Source organism: Oryctolagus cuniculus, chromosome 13 (genome assembly GCF_964237555.1).
Source record: "Oryctolagus cuniculus chromosome 13, mOryCun1.1, whole genome shotgun sequence".
Taxonomy (NCBI): Eukaryota; Metazoa; Chordata; class Mammalia; order Lagomorpha; family Leporidae; genus Oryctolagus; species Oryctolagus cuniculus.
In genome coordinates this window covers 7,012,349-7,034,590 of record NC_091444.1, presented here as the reverse complement: position 1 = coordinate 7,034,590, position 22,242 = coordinate 7,012,349, and the positions used below count along the sequence as shown (strand labels likewise).

The 22,242-nt window shown below is 39.0% G+C and overlaps 1 protein-coding gene across 8 annotated transcripts in view; it reads left to right on the top strand.

Annotated features, from left to right (window-relative positions):
• BRINP3 (BMP/retinoic acid inducible neural specific 3) overlaps window positions 1–22,242 on the top strand; it is a 545,052-nt gene that overhangs the window by 269,164 nt on the left and 253,646 nt on the right. For all 8 annotated transcript variants that reach the window (XM_008268734.4, XM_008268735.4, XM_051820406.2 and 5 more), the window contains one exon: window positions 17,535–17,725. In XM_008268734.4, the coding sequence (XP_008266956.1) occupies window positions 17,535–17,725 (191 nt within the window). The remainder of the gene's footprint in view (window positions 1–17,534; window positions 17,726–22,242) is intronic.

The window sequence follows — 22,242 nt, the reverse complement described above, 5'->3', positions numbered from 1 at the left end:
TATTTTCTCCCTTTCAGTTGGTTGCCTCTTCACTTTGTTGATTGTTTCTTTGCAGTGCAGAACCTTCTTAGCATGAGCATTCCTATTATCTTTGCTTCTGGGGTCTTTTCCAAGTAGTCTTGGCCTATGCCAATGTCTTATTTTCCCAATGTTCTACTCTAAAGTAATTTGATGGTATCAGGTTGTAGATTTAAATCTATTTTGAGTTGATTTTTGTATAAGGTGTAAGGTAGACATCATGTTTCGTATTTCTTCATCCGATTTTTCCAATATCCTTTGTTGAAAAGATTTTCCTTTATTCAGGGGTTGATTTTAGCTCCTTAGTCAAGGGTTAGTTGGTTGAAGATGTGTGGACTGATTTCTGGAGTTTCTATTCTGTTCCATTAGTCTATATGCCTATTTTTGTGCCAGTAACAGGCTGTTTGGGTTATAACTGCCCAGTAGTGTGTATTAAAATCAGGTATTGTGGTTTCTGGCTTTGTTTATATTGTTTAAGATTGCTTTGATAGTCAGTGTCTCTTGTGTGTCCATATGAATTTTGGCATCACTTTTTCTATTCTGAGAAGAATGTCAATGGTATTTTGATTGTGTACCCACTGCATCTTTAAATACTTTCTATAATATGGGCATTTTTATTATACTGATTTTTACAATAGATGAACATGGAAAAGTTTTCCATTTTTGTTTCTTTCTTTATTTTTTTCTCTAATATTTTATAATTTTCATTGTAGAGAACTCCACCATCTAGGTTAAATTTTTACAAAGTTATTTCAATTTTTTGTACCTATTGTGAATGGGGACTGATCTTACAAGATCTTTCTCAGCCAGGGTGTTGTCTGTATATGCAAATGCTATTTAATTTTGTGTGTTAAATTTATATCCAGCCACTTTACCAAACTCTTTTATGAGCTACAATACTCGCTTATTGGATTTGTTAAGTTGTTCTATATCTAGAATCATATCATCATCAAATATGGAGAATTTGATTTCTTCCTTTTCAGTTTGTATCCTTTTGATTTATTTTCTACCCTGACGGATCTGGCTAAAATTTCCAGGGCAGTAGTGACAAGCATTGGTGAAAGTGGGCATCCTTGCAGCCGGCACTGTGGCATAGCAGGTAAAAATGCCGCCTGCAGTGCCAGCATCCCATATGGGCGCTGGTTTGAGTCCTAGCTGCTCCACTTCCGATCCAGCTCTCTTCTGTGGCCTGGGAAAACAATGGAAGGTGGCTTAAGTCCGTGGGTCCTGCACCCACGTGGGAGACCTGGAAGAATTTCCTGGCTCCTGGCTTCAAATCGGCACAGATCTGGCCATTGCAGCAAATTGGGGAGTGAACCAGTGGTTCTCTCTCTCTTTGCCTCTCCTCTCTCTATGTAACTCTGACTTTCAAAAAAACAAATAATTCGTCAAAAAAAAGAAAGTGGACATTCTTGTCTTGTTCTAGATCTTACTCAAAATACTTACAACTTTTCCCCATTTAATATGGGGCTGGCTGTGACTTTTCTTAAACTGTCTTGATTGTTTTTGAGCCATGTTCCATCTATACCCAGTTTGCTTAAGGATTTTATGAATGGATGTGATATTTTATCAAATGTTTTCTCTTCATCTATTGATATAAACATTGGATTTTATTCTTCACTTTTTAATGTTATGTGTCACATTTAAGTATTTGTATATGGTGAACCAACTGCACATTCCAGGTATTAAACCCACTTGGTCTGCATGAATTATTATTTCGATGTGTTCTTGGTTTTGATCAGTTTGTATTTTGTTGAGAATTTTTGTACCAAGTCCATCAGGGATATTGGTCTATGGTTCTCTTTCTTTGTTGTATCTTTGTTAAGTTTTGGACTTAAGGTGATTCTGGCCTCACTGAAGGAGTTTGAGATTACGCCATTGCTTTCAGTTGTTTTGGATAGATTGAAAAGCATTAGAATCAGATCTTCTTTAAAAGTCTGGTAGAATTCAGCAGTGAAGCTATCAACTCTTGGGCTTTTCTTTGTCGATGGGTCTTTATTACTGCTTCAATTTTCATCTTAGTTATTGGTCTGTTTAGGTTTTCTGTCTTCATGACTCAATTTTGCTAGATTGTATATGTCCATGAGCCTATCCATTTCTTTTGCATTTTCCAATTTATTGGCATATAGTTGTTTGCAGTAATTCCTGATGATTCATTTTATTTCTCTGGCATCCGTTGTTACATCTTCTTTTTCATCTCTTGATTCCATATGGGTCATTTTTTTTTTGGTTACTTGGGCCAATGGTGTATCATTTTATTTATTTATTTTTTCAAAAAAACCAGCTCCTCCTTTAAATGATTATTTGAATTCTTTATTGTTTGCTTGTTTGGTTCAATTTTTATTTATTTCTTCCCTAATTTTAATTATTTATCTTCTCCATATTTTGGATTTGGTTTTTTTGTTTTGCTTTGTCCTTGATATGCATTGATAACTCATTTATTTGATGCCTTTCCAATTTCTTGATGTAGGAATCAATTGCTACATAAGCATCCCTATTAATACTGCATTTGCTGTATCCAGTGAATTTTGGTATGTTGCATTGTCTTGTTCATTAGTTTCCAGAATTTTTTTTGATTTCTCTTGTGATTTCTTCTATGACCTACTGTATATTCAAGAGTGTGTGGTTCAGCGTCCATATGTTTACAAATTTTTGAGAGATTCTTAAGTTGTTATTTCCTGCTTCAATCTGTTATGATCAGAAAATATGCATAGTGAGATTTTAATTTTTTTGAATTCACTGAGATTTGCTTTATAGCCTAGAATATGGTCTATCCTAGAGAGAGTTTCATGCATTTATTAAAAGAATGTGTATTCTTCATCTGTGGGATAAAATGTTTTGTAGCTGTCAGTTAGGTCCATCTGGCCCATGGTGTATATGAGCTCTGTTGTTTCTTTGGTGATTTTCTGTCCAGTTAATCTGTCCATTGATGAACATAGGGTGTTGAAGTCACCCATTACTATTGTATTGTAGTCTATTTCTCCCTTTAGATCTATTAACACATGTTTTAAATTGCCAGACATTCTGGTATTGGATGCATATACATTTATTATAATCACATTGTCCTGTTGAATTGATATGTTAATCATTACAGAATGTCCCTCTCTATCTCTTAACAATTTTTATGTCAAGCTATTATCTCTGATATTAGGATGGCTACACCTGATCATTATTGTTTTCCATTAGCATGGAATATACTTTTCCATCTTTTTACTTTTGTTCTGCCTGTATCTTTGTTGGTATGGTGTGTTTCTTGTAGGCAGCAAATATATGGTTCATGTTTTTTAATCCTTTAAGCCTCTTTGTTTATATTAATTGGAGATTTTAGGCCATTTACACTCAAGGTTACTACTGATAGGTAACAACATAGCCCTGTAGTTTTTCTGTAAATATTCCTACTATTTGCTTTGGATTGTTTTTGTATTTTGAACTCTTACATTTGCATGCTTAATTTTTACAAAGAGCTATTTTCAGTTTACCTAATGATAATAAATATAACTCTACACTAAGTAAAATAATTCAACAAATAGTATGAAGAAAAAGTAACTGTTGCTCAGCAGAAGAGACCAGGGCTATAAACAATCATCAAATTTCAAAATGTTCATTTCACTCCAATACATTATGTTATAGGGACTGTATCAGTAATGGTACTAACTGTGGTATCTGTCTTTTGGGATTGGATTATTTCTCTAAGTATAATGGTTTACAGTTGCATTCACTTTGTTGGAAATGACAGGATTTCATTTTTTCATAGCTGAATAGTACTCCATAGTATATGTGTGTGTGCATGTGTGTGTGTGTGTGTGTGTATTTATACAGTCAGCAAATTCAAGGTCAACTGGGTTGATTCTGTATCTTAACTATTGTGAATTGTGCTTCAGTGAACATGGGGGTACAAATAGCTTTCATATGCTGATTTCTTTTGGCTTAGGTAAATTCTCAGAATCGGGATGACTGGATCATATGGTAGGTCTATATTAAGATTTCTGAGATATCTCCATACTCTGTTCCACAGTGGTTGCACCAGTTTTCATTCCCATCAACAGTGGATTAGGGTACCTTTTTCCCCTTTTTATCACCAACATTTATTGTTTGTTGATTTCTGCATTAGAATCATTCTAACTGGAGTGAAACCTCATTGTGGTTTTGATTTGCATTTCCCTGATGGCTAGTGATCCTGAGGATTCTTTTAAGTGTCTGCCATGTGGATTTCTTCTCTAGAAAAATGCCTGTTTATGTCCTTTGCCCATTTCTTAACTGGAATATTTGTTTTGTTGATGTGAATTTCTCCAGCTCTTTAGAGATTCTGGATGTTAACCCTTTATCATTTGCCTAGGTTGCAGATATTTTCTCCTAATCTGTCCGTTGCCTCTTCACTTTGCTGAGTGCTTCTTCTGCCATGCTGAAGCTTCTCAGTTTGATGTTATCCCATTTGTCAATATTGTCTTTGATTTCCTGTGCTTCTGGGGTCTTTTCAAATAACTCTGCCTATGCTAATGTCTGGTAATTTTTCCCCAATGCTCTCTAATAAGTTGATGGCATTGGCTAGTGGGTTTATGTCTTTGATACATTTTTTGATACATTTGATATATATACGAATGGATTCGTGTAAGGAGGAAGGTAAATCTCATTTCAGACTTTTGCAGTTTTCTCAGCACAGTTTTTTGAAGAGATTGTCATTGCTCCAGGCATTGATTTTAGCTCCTTTGTTAAAGATAAGTTGGTTGATATGTGGAATGATTTCTGGAGTTTCTATTCTGTTCCATTGGTCTATCCATCTGTTTTTGCGCCAGTACCAGGCTACTTTGAATATAACTGCCCTATGGTATGTCTTCAAATAAGGTATAGTCATGCCTCTGGTTTTGTTTTTGTTGTATGAGATTGTTTTAGCTATTCAAGTACTCTTATGTTTCTATATGCTTTTTAGCATAATTTTTCTAGTTTTTTAATTGGGATCACTTTGAATCTGTAAACTGCTTTTGGTAGTATGGGCATTTTGATGATTATTGGTACTTCCAATCCATGAACATGAAAGAGTTTCCCATTTTTTAATGTCTCCTATTTCTTTTTAATGTTTTGTAATTATCATCGTAGAGATCTTTGTCAACCTTAGTTAGATTTATCCAAGATATTTAATTCTTTTTGTAGCTTTGTGAATTGGACTGATGTTAAAAGTTCTCACCTATGGAATTTTCTGTTTATATGAAAGTTATGGATTTTTCTGTGTTGATTTTATATCCTGCCCCTTTACCAAAGTCTTTTTTGAGGTCCAGTACTCTCTCAGTGGAGTTTTTTGGATCCTATATATATAGAAGCATGTCATCTGTAAATAGGGATAGTTTGACTTTCTCCTTTCCAATTTTTATCATTTTGATTTCTTTGTCTGGTCTAATGAATCTGGCTAAAACTTCTAGGACTATATTAAATAGAATTTGTGAGAGTGGGCATCCTTGTCTGGTTCTGGATCTTAGGGGGAATACTTTCAGCTTTTCCCCATTCAATAGGATGTTGGACATTTGTTTGTCATAAATTGCCTTGATTGTGTTGAGGGATGTTCCTTCTATACCCAATTTGCTTAAATTTGCCATCATGAAAGATGTTGTATTTTATCAAATGCTTTTTCTGCATCTATTGAGATAACCATGTGTTTTTGTCCTTCAGGTTGTGAGTGTGATGTATGCCATTTATTGATTTGTGAATGTAGAACAATCCCTGCATACCAAAGATAAATCACACTTGGTCCTTATGAATGATATTTCTGATGTGTTCTTGGGTTCAGTTAGCTAGTAGTTTTTTGAAGATTTTAAAGATTTTATTTGTTTATTTGAAAGAGTTACAGAGAGGCAGAGGCAGAGAGAGAGAGAGGGAAGTCTTCCATCTGCTGGTTCACTTTCCAGATGGCCACAATTGCCAAGCTGAGCCAATCCAAAGCCAGGAGCCAAGAGATTCTTCTGGGTTTCCCATGCATGTGCAGGAGCCCAAGGACTTGGGCCATCTTCTGCTTTCCCAGATCATAGCAGAGAGCTGGATCAGAAGTTGAGCAGCCAGGACTAGAACCAGCACCCATATGGGTTGCTGGCACTGCAGGTGGTGGCTTTAGCTACTACGCCACAGCTTTATACCCTGAGAAATTTTGCACCTATGTTCATCAACGATATTGGTCTATAGTTCTTATCAGTTCTATCTTTCTCTGATTTAGGAAATAGAGTGATTCTGATTTCATAGAAGGAGTTTGAGAGGATTCCCTCACTATGAATTGTTTTGAATAGCTTGAGAAAAATTAGAATTAGTTTTTCTTGAAATGACTAGTAGAATTCAGCAGTGAAGCCATCCACTCCTGGGACTTTCTGTGCTGCGAGGGTCTTTATTATTGATTAAGTTTCCATCTTGGTTATTAGTCTGTTTAGGTTTTCTGTGTCTTTATGACTCAATTTTGGTAGATTGTATGTTTACAGTAACTATCCATTTATTTTACATTTCTGAATTCATTGGCATACAGCTCTTTGTAGTAATCCATCATGATTCTTTGTATTCCTGTATTACCTGTTCCTTCATTTCCTTTATAACCTCTGATTTTATTACTTTTGGGTTTTACTCTCTTTTGATTAGTTGGGCCAATAATGTAACAATTTTCTTTTTTTTTTCCAAAGAAAGAAAAAACTCTTCATTTCACTGATCTTCAAATTTCTTTTGTTTCAATTTTGTTTATTTCTTCTCTAGTTTTAATTATTTCTTTCTACCTACTAGTTTTGGTTTACATTTTACATTCTTGTACGTATTAGTTGCTACAAACTTCCCTCTTAACACGGATTTTGCTCTATCCCATAAGTTTTTTTTTTTTTTTTTTTTTTTTTTTGACAGGCAGAGTGGACAGTGAGAGAGAGAGACAGAGAGAAAGGTCTTCCTTTGCCGTTGGTTCACCCTCCAATGGCCACTGTGGCCGGCGCACGGTGGCTGGCGCACTGCGCTGATCCGATGGCAGGAGCCAGGTGCTTCTCCTGGTCTCCCATGGGGTGCAGGACCCAAGTACTTGGGCCATCCTCCACTGCACTCCCTGGCCACAGCAGAGAGCTGGCCTGGAAGAGGGGCAACTGGGACAGAATCCGGCACCCCAACCGGGACTAGAACCCGGTGTGCTGGCGCCGCAAGGCAAAGGATTAGCCTATTGAGCCGCGGCGCTGGCCTATCCCATAAGTTTTGATATGATGTATTGTCTCCTTCTTTTCCAGAAGTTTTTTTTATTTCTCTTTTGATTTCTTCTATGATCCGCTCTTCATTCAGGAGTAGGTTGTTCAGTCTCCATGTGTTTGCATATGATCTATATATTCTTGAGTTGTTGATTTCCAGACTTATTCCATTGTGATCAGTTAAGGTGCATGGTATGATTTCAATTTTTTTTTTTATCTGAGACTTTATTTATGGCTTAGCTTATGGGATATCCTAGAGAAAGTTCCATGTCTTGAGGAGAACAATCTGTGATATGCAACTATGGGGTGAAAGTTTTGTAGATATAAGTTAGGTCCATTTGGTCTGTAGTGTCGATTAAATCTGTATTTCTTTGTTGATTTTTTTCTGTCTAGTTGATCTATCCATTGATGAATATTGGGTGTTGAAGTACCCTGTTACTGTTGTATTGGAGTGTTTCTCTCCTTTTAGATCTATTAACATTTGTTTTAATTAGCCACGCATCTATAATTGGGTACATATACATTTATTATAGTCATATCTTTCTGTTGAATTTATCCCTTAGTATTACAAAGTACCCTTCTTCATCTCTTTTAACAATTTTTGTGTTACACTCTGTGTTGTTGGATATTAAGATGGAAACGTGTATCCTTTTTTACTTTCCACTAGCATGGAATATCTTTTTTCATCCTTTCACTTTCAGTCTGCATGTATCTTTGATGGTGACGTATGTCCCTAGTTAGCAGCAAATAGATGGGTCTTGTCTTTTAATCCATTCAGATAGTCTGTTTCATTTAACTGGAGAGTTGTTGCCATTTACATTCAAAGTGACTCTTGATAAGTAATGACTTGGCCCTGCCTTTTTTCCATAAATTCTCCTATTTTTAAATTTTGATTTCTTTAGTACTTTAATTGGGGGATTTTCTGCCTTCATGTTTTTTTCATAATGAAGGCTATCTTTCTGTGTTTCTGTGTATAGCACAATCTTAAGCATCTTTTGTAAAGCTGGATGAGTGATGACAAATTATTTCAATTTCTGTTTTATGGAAGGTCTTCATTTCACCTTCACTCATAAATTTACTTTCTCTGCAACTTCAGAAACTGGTAAGACCTGTATGTTGGGTCATCTGATACTATCCCATAAATCTGCAACACTCCTATTAAGTTTTCTAATTTCTTCATTTTTTTCTTGACTGAAAGATATCCAAAGGTATATCTTCTAGCTCAAATCTTCTTTCTTCTGCCTCAGCAAGTCCATTGTTCAGGTTTTCCACTGCATGTTTTTCATTTGATCTATTGAATTTTTCATTTCTAATATTTCATTTTGATTTCTTTTTGAAATCTCAATTTCTTGGGAGAAATTTTTATTCATGTCATATATGATTTTCTTTAGTTTGTGGATTTGCTTCTGATTGCTTTTGAGTAATCTTATGATTAATATTTTGAATTTTTTCTGGCATTTCCTCAATCTCTTTATCTTCACATTGTAATATTGAAAATTTGTTGTGTTCCTTTGTGGGGGTGGTCATGGTGTCTTCTTTATTCTTGAATTTCTGCATTTATTTTTAGGCATTTTTGGAGTTAATTTTTTTCTCTTTATGTCCTTTATCTTTGAGCTATGCTGCTGTGGCTTAGTGGAATGTCTGCACTTTCAGTGAATATAAAGAAGTGTGTGTTGAATGTGGCTGGGGAGTTCTGGTCAGTGTTCCATGGTGGGGCGAGTATCCAGGTTAACACCCAAATTGGACACTGTAGATCTCCTCTTGTTAACAGAAGTGGGTAATGGTCATCTCTGTTGGTGTTATCACCCCCTCACCTTCTCTCCTCCAAGCTGAGCAATGCCTAGGTTCAAGCCCCTCAGTATGTTCAACACTCAACCGTGCCATCATATCAACCACACAAGTGATCTGCACAGTCTTTACTCTGAGCTTGGCTACTACAGCAGTTTCCCACCCTAAATAGCCAAGGGGTTCTGGGCCTGTGGAGCCATATTTAGTGATTGCCCAGAGATCCAGCTACACCCTGCACTTTCTCGTGTAACCAATCAGTCCCCACAGTCTGAGCACACAAGGATCCCAGAGTTGCTGGGCGCAGAGGTCCTGCCCTGCCATGCCAGCCTGTCCAGTCAAAAGAGAGGCAAATGTTCCTGAAGAAGCTCGCCTAGGCGTCTTGATCCCTGGAGCCAGTGGTTTGTTGGGAGTCTGAAGGCACCTCACAGTCCTATGTGGGAACCCATCCACCTGTCTGTCCTCACAGGCAGGCTCAAAGTCAGTGGGGACGGCAGATTTCTCCCTCCACTAGAATCTCTGTATCACACTTGTAGCCACCTGCTGCATGTTGCCCTTTCCCTGACAGTGACTCCAGTACCGCTGAGAAGATGTTGCCCTGTCTCAGCCGGTTGCTGTGCACACACAAAGGCACAAGGGGGCTGCTGCCCAAACCTAAAATAGTTGCTGCCCTTTCTCTGCTGGGCAGTGGGCAGTGTTGTCTCCAGGTGTGTGTAAGAAAGCATGCCCATTTTACTTCTGCTGGGTCCGTGGGTAACTGCTGGTAACTCCTAGCCCCGAGGGGTCCAGTACAGACTCGTGCCACACTCTCCCTCCTGCTGTGTCACTGCAGATTGCTGCAGTCTGATCTCCTCTCCATCTCCAAGCTGCTGCCGACTCTGGCCCTTGGCTGCTGCAGTTGTGTGTTGTGTCCATGTGCATGCTGCACACCAGCAGTTTCCGTACAGGTGCATGTATTCCTCTTCCTCTTGTAGGAATTCCAGTGTGGTTTTTCTCCAGTTCTCCCCTGAGAATTTTGTTTTTGCTATTTATCCTTCGCCTGTCACAGTATTCCCTAACCCCTCCCTGAAGAGGCTTTCTAAGCCATTCTCTCTTCCCACACGTTCAAGAACTCTTATGACTCATATCTTGATGGTATCCCATACATCTCAAGCATTGCTTTAAGTTTTCTAATTTGTTCTTTTGGGGGGTTGTCTGAATTATTTCCTAAGATTTGCTTCTACCTCGAATATTCTTTCTTCTGCCTTACCAAGTCTGTTAAGGCTTTCCTCTATCTGACGTATTGAGTTCTTCCTTTCATTTCTAATATTTCTGTTTGATTTCTCTTTAAAATATCAATCTCATGGGAAGATTTTTCCTCCAGTCATGTATGGATTTCTTTAACTCATGAATTTGCTTCTCATTGTTCCTGAGTATTCCTGTGATTATTCTTCTGAATTTCTCTTCAGGCGCTCCGTCAATCTCTCCATCTTCACAAGCTAACAAGGAATTGTTTTGTTCCTTTCAAGAAGTCATGTTGTCTTCTTTAATCTTATTTCTTGAATTTCTGCATTTTTTAGGTATTTGTGGAAATACTTGTTGGCTTTCTTCTCTTATGGATTTTATCTTTGAATTATGCCTCTGTGGCTTAGTGGAATGTCTGCTCTTTCAGTGAATACCCAGAGGCATGTCCTTGTTGTAGCCAGGAAGCACTAGTCAGTGCTCAGGGTTGGGCAGCTATCCTGGGTGACACCCGAGTTGGGCCAGGAGTGGATCTCCTCTATTGTCAACAGGGGGAGGTTGCGATCACCTCTGTTGTCACAGTCACACCCTCACCTCTTCTCCTTCAAGGTGATGAATGCCCAGGATTAAACCAGGGTGAGTACAGCCCTCACCTGCACTGGTGCCTGAGCTGCAGAGTCTGTGCAGTCCTCAGTGTGAGAATGGATCCCTCTGCAATGACGCCCCCAGGCAGTCAGGGAGCTCTGAGCCTCTGAAGTCAGACCCAGTGATTCCTCAGAGGCCCAGCTACACCCTGTGCCCTCTCATGCAGTCACAGAGTTCGCACAGTCACAGTGCACAGGCCCCCATGGTTTCGGGGTGTGGGGAATCCCCTCTGCCCTGCTAGCCTGTCTCATCCACGGAGCAGAGAAGTTACCTGTGGGTGTTCTACCTTGCAGTTTGAGCCTAAAGGCCATGATATTTTGAGAGGATCAGGGCACCTCAGAGCCCACATAGGTGCCCAGACCCCTGTCAGCCTTCTCTGCGAGACTCCAGGTCAGTGGAGAATGCATATTTTTTCTCTTATAAAGTCCCCTGATAGCACTTACGCACAAGAGTCATTGCGCTTCAACTTGTGTCAGAATGGTGCCGTCTCCCTGCTGGTGGATGTGCGCCCTTGTCTGGGAATGGGAGAAAGAGACATGCTTTTCTTTTGCTGAGTTAGGCAGGCACCCTGCCCCTGCTAGGGCTCCAGGCTAGACCCACGGCCAGTGTGGGCCACAAAGGTCTCCCTCGGGCCACGTCGTCAGTAGCACGGCTGCCACAGTGTGCTCTTGCCTCTCTCTCCACAGCTGGCATCTTCCCCAGTGCTCAGCTGCGGAGGTCTTGTGTGGTTTCTCCATCCTTTGCTGCACGTCCATGCCTATCACAGCGCTCCACGGCATCCCTCTTCCTTCTGTAGAATTTCTACTGCACACTGCACTGCAGCTCTACCCCGGGAATGCACTTCCTCCATTTTTCTTCTGGTGTTTTCCCCTTGTGAAAAGTCTGTCTCCTATTCAGCCATCTTGGACTCTCCAGAAAACTTGTTTTGTGAATTAATCCATTTTTTCCTTGATGAATTTTTCCTAAATGAATTTTCTGATATGCTCAAAGCAGAGACTCCTACAGTGAGTGATCAGATGTTACCATATGTAACCACATGCTGTATAAAACATCATCACCACTGCTAACACCTCTACACTCAAATAGACAACAGAAAGAAGTTTAATTCCTTGTAGTTCTATTTCCCATCAGAATAAACTTTAAAAATATACTTTATTATTATTCAAATCACTGTTATTAAATAAGTATAATTATTTTATTAACATAATATATATATATAACTAGTAACATTGCCTTGTATTTATAATTTTTAGGGATGGCTTTCAATTTGATTTAATTTTATATGTAAATTAATACTCTGAAAACCATGTTTTCAGCACTTAAACACTGCATCGATATATATATATATATTCAGAGACATCTTTCTTCCAAAATTCTTCCTCCATCTTCTTCCCTCTGCTTCTTTTTAGGTGAACATTTCTATAAGGTTTTCATTAATGTTTCCTGTGATTTCTGTTTTTGCTTTCAAGAAAAACAAAAAAAAAAATAGATTCACTTACTTGGGTATTCCCCTTTCTTGTAAAGATGCCACCTGTGAAATGTATTTTTATGTATCTACATTTATCACAATAATGTGTAGGATTTCATATGGTTGCACAGTATTCTCCTGTGTAGGCATAGCAGACTTTATTCCTATAATTTAAACATTAATTTTGCTTCTCTTCAAGTGTTAAAAATAAAGCCACATTGAAAAACCTTTTGCATCTTTTATTCAGCATTAATTTGGGAGAGAATCTAAAAGTCAGCAGGCTGAGTCTCTTCCAGCTAACTCTGCCCTTTGGACGAGTTACTCCCATTTTGTAAACCCCTGGGCGATGCAGCCAAGTACCTGTTTACTTGAGTTGCCAGCAGCTACACCCAACTTGTCAAATTTGGATTTTGGCAGATTTTACAATTGTACAAACTAATGTATTAATACAATTTTTAAAAAAAAAATTGCTTGTGCTTTGGCTTAAATGACCTTTTCTTCAAATTTACATAGACTTTTCTCTTATCTGAAATCTCTTTTCATGTTTCCCTATGTGAAACTTGTTTGTCTTTTCCTTGATATTGGGGAGCCTTTGGAATGTTAGAGATATTAACCACCTTGCCTTTTATATGTTTATATGTATTTTACCTACAAAAATTGATTTATGAAGTTCAGTGCTAGAAAAAAAAAACATCTGTTCTCATCTGGAATAATCTATTTTATTTTATTACTTTTAGATTTTTTATTTTGTGGGTTTTTTCTTCTCTGTGTTTTTATGATTTCTTCTGGTATTTTTATGGTTTCATTTTATTTAAATGTTCATGTCTCTAAAGCTGTCTAGAATTGATCCTTATACACAGTCACATCCTTTATGTCCCAAATGGCTACTTACGTGTTGCAGTGTCATTTAGTAAAACTCTGTCTTACCCTAACGAATTAATATCCCATCCTTGGGGACTGAGTTGTGCCACAGCAGGTTAAGCCATTGCCTGCAACATGCCAGCATCCCCTTGGGGCACTGATTGGATCCCAGCTGCTACTCTTTGGATCCAGCTCACTGCTAATGCTCCTGGGAAAGTAGCGGAAAATGGCAGAAGTGCTTGGCTCCTGCCAAACCTGGGCGAGACTGGAATGAAGCTCCTGGCTTCAGCCTGGCCTTGCCATGACCATTGTGCCCATTTGGGGAATAAAACAGTGGATGGAAGATCTCTCTCTGCAACCCAGCCTTTCAGATAAATAAATAAATCTTAAAAATTATATCCAGTCCTTATTATTTGATAAATGTCCACATGCATTTATTATTTTTATGGATTTTATATTTGTATGCCTATTCATGCATCAATACTACATGATTTTCACTACAAAAATTTATGCAACACCATTCAGATATGGTTAAGTGCTTTTGGTCTTTCCTTGTTTGAAAAATTTTCCTGGTTGATTGATTTTTTTCATTCAAATTTATAACTGACATGACTAATTCCAGAAAACAAAAAGTAAACTGGTCTTTTAATCACATTATATTATAATTATATGTGAATTAAATTAATATATATATTTAAAGAATATTTATTTGAAAGGCAGAGTTAGAGAGACAGATAAAGAGACAGGGAGAGGTCTTCCATCCTCTGGTTCATTCCCCAAATGACCACAACTGCTGAAGCTGAGCCAGTCCAAAGTCAAGAGTCAGGAGCTTATTCTTGGTCTCCTACTTGAGTAGAAGGGCCCAAGTCCTTGGCCCATCTTCTGCTGTTTTCCCAGGAACATTAGCTGGGAGCTAGATCAGTAGTGGAGGAGCCAGCTGCCCAAATGGGATGCCAGAATCATAGGTAGGTAGCTTTACTCACTATTCTGCAATGCCAGCTGCTGATATATTTTCATATAGAATATTCCCGTTCAGAACAAGACATTTTGTCATTTATGAGAAGCTATTTTTACAACTTCTTCCAGGAATGGCTTATAATTTTACACATACAGATTTTTCATTTTTCTTGCTGCTTTAAATGACATATCTTAACCCGTTATTTCTTGTCACTAGTTAATATTGTATATTTTTGTCTACTCAGTGCATAGTTTTCATTGTTTGCTTCTATCTTTGTAAGTTCTGATTGCAGCAGCTCATCCCTTCATTGTTGGTGTTCTCCCCAACATCATCATACACAAAGAAATAATCATCATATACAAAGAAACACATTGTTCCATGTTATTTCCAACACTGTTGCTCGACTTTGCCTTCCCTCCTCTATTTGACTTTATTACTGATTAACCAGGACTGCTTCTTCTGGATGTGTTTGTCTGGTTCTTATTTTAATGCGACTATCTGATGCATTTTCCTAGTAAGTAAGATACTGTCTCATAAGGTGATGTTCATGTATTTTACCTTTTAAGGAACTATAAAATTACTTTTAATGTATTAATTCCAGTTTGCCAGAAATTATGATTATATTTATAATATATATTAATCATTAATAGACATAATGTTTTTTCATGTTACTCTCCTAAATTGCATTAATATTTTCCTAATACTGAATCCTCTTGCCTGCTAGGATTATCCTACTGAATCATGAGATATGAGTGTTTTAAAATTTACTGCTGTGGTCTTTTTGCTATTGGTTTATTTGTGGTTTTACATCCATATTTATAAATTGCAGCTTTATATGATGTGTGTTGTATGTATGGTCTCCAGATAGCTGTATATTATCCATATAAAAAATATCTATGGTTTCTATTAGTTATTTATTTTATAATGTAGTCAGTGAATAATACTATATTTTAAATTTTCATAACTTAAAATCATTTCTTTTTATCATTTTATCATCTTTTTTCAAATATTTATTTATTTATTTATTTGAAAGACAGAGTTACACAGAGAGAAGAGAGGCCAGAGAGAGAGAGAGGTCTTCCATCTGCTGGGTCACTCCTCAACTAGCTGCGACGGCCGAAACTGTGCCGATCCCAAGCCAGGAGCTAGGAGCTTCCTCCCGGTCTCCCACGTGGGTGCAGGGGCCCAAGGACTTGGGTCATCTTCTACTGCTTTCCCAGGCCATAGCAGAGAGCTGGATCAGAAGTGGAGCAGCTGGGTCTTGAACCGGTGCCCATATGGGATGCCGGCGCTGCAGGCTGGGGCTTTAACCCACTGCGCCACAGCGCTTGTCCCATGGTCACCGTTTTGTAAATACCTGTACTCTTAAAAATAAAGGCTTGTTGTCTGCAATCAATATGAGGTTTGATATTTACTGATGAATTCTACCTCATTACGTAGGTGTCAGCGCTCTTCCCCATTAGGTCTTACCCACGCCAGATGTATATAGGTCTAAAAAATATGTATTGAATTCTAATATTAGCAGTGTGTGTTACTGCTGCTCTGTTTTCTGCTTTCTAATGGGGTTACCATTGTCACAAATTTGCAAGATCAGATGAATCATACTCTGCAGTATTTTTCTTTCTCCTCATTAAATGATTTTGGCCGGAATTCTACAATGTTTGATATCAAGATCATCAGTGTTGCCTCGTTTTTGTTTATAATTAGCACTAAGTATTTACCACCTTATTTTCACTCTTATTTGGTACAACCTATCACCTGTACAAGTGATGGAGCTGCATCGTGAGTTCCGAGACCCTCACGCCCCACCCTCCTTTGTGTTTCAGGGTGCAGAGGGTTTGCTTTCTACTTCCTCACAACTTAGCACATGGTTGAATTTTCCTGAGATCCAGTGGCCGTTACGTTTGGCTCCTGTCTACCTCGGATGCTCCACACCAAACTGTTCATTGTGCTCATGACCCAACGCAGCACATGAGCTGACCCACAGGTTCATGTTCTCCAGGGACGGTTTTCCTGTAGCTGGTGTAGTTGGTCTATTCATTTTCTAGGATATATTTGGAGGCATAGATACTAACAGGGAAAGTGATTCGTCTGAAAAAAATGTTAATGCCTTTACACTGATATTGGATGACCTGATAATCTTGTAGAGTTATGAACTCTTGGTTGGGATTGGATCGTCACCAGGGCTATGTCATTTTACAGTTGAAATGCAAGCTGTTTGGTAGGCAGTCTTATCTGACCTTTAACAAAACTGGCAGCCGGCGCCGTGGCTCAATAGGCTAATCCTCCGCCTGCAGCGCCAGCACACAGGGTTCTAGTCCCGGTCGGGGTGCCAGATTCTATCCCGGTTGCCCCTCTTCCAGGCCAGCTCTCTGCTGTGGCCAGGGAGTGCAGTGGAGGATGGCCCAAGTACTTGGGCCCTGCACCCCATGGGAGGCCAGGAGAAGTACCTGGCTCCTGCCTTCGGATCAGCATGGTGCACCGGCCACGGTGGCCATTGGAGGGTGTACCAATGGCAAAGGAAGACCTTTCTCTCTGTCTTTCTCTCTCACTGTCCACTCTTCCTGTCAAAAACAAAAACAAAAACAAACAAAAAAAAAACTGGCTTATCACTTTGTACATCGGCAGGTGTACCTGAGCAGGTGGGCTCTGCAGAGGAAGATGAAGATGCCACGTTCCACAGTTGTTTGCCAGCTAATAGCCTGGCAGCTGGAGGATCGCAGTTCTCCATGTCTATTTTGAATTATATGGATATTGTTCACTGGCATTAAAAATTGGATTAAATATAATATAGTTTACACTTTGCCCTTAAAAGTTTATTGTCACTATCTAAAGTTCCCATGGACTCTGGTGATTTCCACAGGGTTGATTAATATGCACTGTTTTAATATATTGTAGGCAGGATGCTTCTAAATATTTTTGTGTATATATGTATATATATTTCTCCATATTTTAAATCAAAATTGACAACTGCTAATACTTTGCCATGTTTTCAGTTTTAAATACAGCTCTGTGGTAAAAATTTCTGAGTGAATACAGTTTCATAGGATGTACTCCATCTAAGTTTATTTTACATGTTATCTTAATTTTCTTCTGAGCCATATGAGTGTTAGGTAAGCTAAACTGTATTAGAAATTTAGTGAGACCTAAAGAAATTCTTCTGCCAAAGCTGGATACCTCACATTCATGGCATATATTTAATGCCTTCAAGATCCCAGGAAATTTTCTAGTTACTTGAGGGTTGTTTAAGAACATAAAATATAAAAAGTCCTGCTCTTTCAGTGTTTAATCACTCGTTTAATTATGCTCATAATCTAGACTTCCCAGTTGCATGCAGGTGATAATGGATTTCAGGTAGAAAGTGAAATAATCTGCAATATCATTAACACAGGAGAGGAGTCACTCACAATTTTTGTGGACAAGCGGAAGCTGAGCAGACGATCTGAAGGGAGCGACCCCGGCACCAACAGCTCCTCGGTCACTCTGGAGACGCTGCATCAGCTGGCTGCTTCCTACTTCATTGACAGGGACAGCACCCTCCGGAGACTGCACCACATCCAAATCGCATCCACTGCCATAAAGGTACGAATGCGCTCAGACCCAACTCGCTCGTTCCCTACTTTCCTATTGCCAAAACATACTTCTCCATCCTTTGTTATTGCATTAAGACAATGGTATTATAAGGTTTTATAAAACATATTTCTAACTTTCCTTTGTTTATATATTACATACTGTATTTCATACAAAATTGTAGGTACTTTGATGCAATTTTTTTCCTTGAACATTTGCCTACAGTTTTTCAGGGCCAACTGCAATTGAAATATACTTCAGCCGGCGCTGCGGCTGACTAGGCTAATCCTCCACCTTGCAGCGCCACCACACTGGGTTCTAGTCCGGGTCGGGGCGCCGGATTCTGTCCCAGTTGCCCCTCTTCCAGGCCAGCTCTCTGCTGTGGCCCCGGAGTGCAGTGGAGGATGGCCCAAGTACTTGGGCCCTGCACCCCATGGGAGACCAGGATAAGTACCTGGCTCCTACCATCCGATCAGCACGGTGCGCCGGCCATGGCAGCCATTGGAGGGTGAACCAACGGCAAAGGAAGACCTTTCTCTCTGTCTCTCTATCTCGCTGTCCACTCTGCCTGTCAAAAAAGAAACAAAAAAAAAGAAGAAATATGCTTCAACTGTGTTAAGTTTATTCTAGATCCTGGAGTATACAAACTGCTCCATAAGGTATATGTGGTTAAAACTTTGTCTTTGAAGGTTAATTGATTTTACAATTCTTCTTTTTCTTTTTTGTGTATTTAAAAATACTATCTGCAAAGGGGACTTTATTAGCTAAAAGTGGTCATGGCACAAAATATCATTAATAAGTCTTAGTTTTATAAGTATTTTCTCCAGTATTTTTATATTAAATTCAAGGTGTAAGTGTTTAGTTATAGATTTCTAGAAGTCCAAATATGCCCTTATCTAGAAATAAAGATTAACATGAACTATTCACCAAAAATATTTGTCATTATTGATTTCACAAAACTGAGAAATGAGCAGAATAATAAAGCTCTAATTTGAAAGACAAGGACAGGCAGAGGGAGAGAGAGAGAAAGAAGACACTGCTGATAGACTTCCAAACTGTAGATTTCCAGACACATTTCTCTGGCAGTTTAGGTCACATGTTATTTTGTGTGGCCAATGGCCCTTGTAAAACTAATAAAGCAAAACATCAGCACAGTGTGATCCTGGACTAAGTTAATAGTAGCAAAATAAAATTTAAAGAGCTTTACTGGTGTTTCAAGTCTTAACATTTAATAGTTAATGCAAAAAACAGCTATTAGCTATAACAGTTTATTGCTTGATGAGAATAAAGTTAATGTGCTTTTTTTTTTTTGTATGTTAGTTGAAAAATCATTGCTTCAGAATTTGGGGAAGGGAAGGAAAATTATTCCAAAAATCCATGATTTGCTCAGGATATATTGGAGATTAGAGAAGACACTGTGTAAATATCTTTACATAAAGGATACGCAAACGGCATTGCAAAGTCCTGGAGTACATGTCTTCAGTTTTGCTAGTAAAAGGGCTCGGGAAACTGGCATCCATAGATACAAACTGTAAGAGAGAATTAATCCAATGTTTGACTTCGGCTATATTGGGAAATCAAGTATATAAGTAGTATTTTTGCTGTATAAATAAAAATACAACCAGCACAAATGCAGATATTCAGTTAATTTAAATTTTTTGAAAGGTAGATTATTTTTGGAGACATTTAATTTGAGGATGCTGAAGAGAAATAGACTTTTTTGGAAATCAATTTCAGTGATATAAACAGTAAGTTAAATCCAACTCTATTTTCTGGTAGAAGAAATCACTGTTATAAGTGTTTATTATATGGTTATTGATTTTTTGTTTGTGCAGAACCAAATGCAATTACAGAATAGAGATTTTGTACTCACCCTATGTAAGAAAGATTCATATGCACTTCATGTCTAAAGCCAATGGGTATTTGTACATCATTCTAGTTTTGTACAATAGAAGTACGTATCAGAAAAACCACATGTTTCAATGTGACATAATGTTGTACATAAGCTCCATTCTTAGACCATGGTGATACAACAGGAAATAACAATTTGCTGAAGCTTATCAAATAGCTAGATGGTAGAAATTAACCTCAAAGGAGAGGTGATTTTTACAGAAAGTGAGTGATGTAGCAGCAGCTCTGGGGAAAAGTCTGTGGCCTTACACTGACAGGGTTCCAGGGAATGCCCTTTCTCCATTGTCATGGAGAGGAGTCCCCAAGTACAGAGTGGAAGAGCTTCAAAGGCTGTGTGTATTGTAAAACAGGATGGGGAAGGGATCCAGGGGCCATGAGGGTCAAAATGATATGGGAATGGGTGTCACTCCCCCTCTTCGTGGAGGAACGACACTAAGCCCTGCCTAGGCTTCATATCCGAGTCACGGCACCATTATGTCGCTCCCCCTCTTCGTGGAGGAACGACACAGGACCCTGCGCTGTTCTTTTGTCTGCTTGGCCCTCCCCGGGTTTGCTGCTGGTTCTTCCCGGGTTGGCTACCATCCCTTCCACCTCCGTGGAAGGGCGGTTCCCCCTGCCACATTCCCCACTTCCGCGGGGGAGCGGCACACCACCGGCCGGCTCTCTCGGGGGCTGCTCAGATGTTCCTCCAGGTGTTCCTCGTGCATGTTGTCTCTCTCCTCCTTTATAGTCCTCTTCCACCAATCCCAACTCTGCTACCCACATGCCGAGTACGCTGCTCTCCTCCAATCAGGAGCAGGTCCTGCTGTTTATTGGTTGAACTGGAGGCAGCTGTGTAGAAGCTGTTTCCTCCTCTCCCAGCGCCATATTGTGGGAGAGCAGATGCATTGAATAAGTCTTAATTCCAGTAACAGTCTAGTCCGAGTTGCTCCCAGTTGCTCCCCACAAATGGGTTGCACACAAAAGTGTCTGTGGTTTGTGATGTAATTGAGATCAGGGGAGATGGACTGGGGGCCAGCCAGCAGCCACATTGCTAAGAAGATGGGCACAGATGTGAGCAAGGAATGCAAGAGTAGGTGGCGAGGCATGGGAAAGCAAGGAGGGCAGTTAGAGCTTCCTGGCTTCAATTTAGGCCAGACCAGAACTTCTTTCTGAAGCAGGTGTGATTTTATATGACTGGTAATTCCCACAGACTAGGATTAGTCACGGTGCCAGTTACTGTGAAGAGGCCAGAGAAAGGCTTTGTGGTACTATGTTGTATTTCAGCAAAAATGGAGTCAGATGCCTTCTAGAGTTGTACAGAGGCCTTGCACTAAATGTGCACTCACAGGACTGCATTTTGCTGGGGTACAATATCCTTTATTTGGTTTCATTATCAGATGTGTCCTTGCACAAATAAATAGTATCTTTAATTCCAAGAGTGACTAAGATTGCAAGTGCATAGAGGGAAGTTAGGAGATGAGAGATGGAGAAGCTGTGGGGGAGGAGGTGGGGAGGCTACAGCCAAGGACAACCACTTCTTGCAGTGCTTGTAGTGGCTACATGATTCAGTGCAAAGTGCTTCTGTGGTATCCTTGAAACCAAGAGCTGAACTCTTTTACTAAATTTCTAAAGATGTGATATGTTGTTTGTAATTTTTTGAAAGATTCATTTTGTTTGAGAGGCAGAGTTACAGAGAAAGAGAAAGGGAGGAAGGAAGAGAGGGAGAGGGAGTTGGATGGGAAGGGAGAGAGAGAGGAGGGGGGGGGGAGGGAGAGGAATAGCTTTTGTCAGCTGATTCACTCCCTGAATGACCAAAATTGCCAGGGCTAGGCCAGGCCAAAGCCAGGAGTTTCATGTGTGCCCCCCACATTGTGCAGGGGCCCAAAGATTGGGCCATCTTCGGCTATTGTCCCAGGCACATTCGCAGGCAGCTGAATTGGCAGTGGAACAGCTAGGACTCTGAAACCCTCGCCCATATGGGACTGCTGGCATTGCAGGCAGCAGCTTAACTCATTAGCCCAAACACCAGCTCCAGTGCATTGTTATCATATTTTAAAGAACCCAATTTAAAGGTATCATGGTCCACAGTTTCATTGATTTGCTAATGCAATTTGCAATTAAAATGAAAACTAGTAGACATTTAAATCTTAACAAATGTTGAATAAAGTTGTCCATTGATGAACAGAATTTAGAATGCAAAGTATTTCAAAAAAATAAAATCAAGTATAATTATTTGCAGATAACCACAAAATTATAATTAAATCTGTAAAATCATGCCTGCTTTATCATGCTAATTTTTGCAAAACTCAAGAGTTGAGCAATTAGTGTTAACTATGAGCTAGTTACTAGAAAATGGAATAGAGCAATTTGTTGTTTCTATTTCTTACAATTATGAATGTAAATGTGAATTGTAACTCATCAACACATCTCTAAGTTAAAATCAATTGCTCAAATGCCCATGCATCTTAATTAATTACCAGATTATTGTGATTAATGTCATTTACATCGATTATTATTTTGCAATATTATTTGTAGACCACTGATCAAGTATAATGCTCAATATTAACTATTATTTTCAAGAGATTTAACTCAGTAGACTCAGGTTATCAAAATGACCACTTTGAAATATGTAGTAA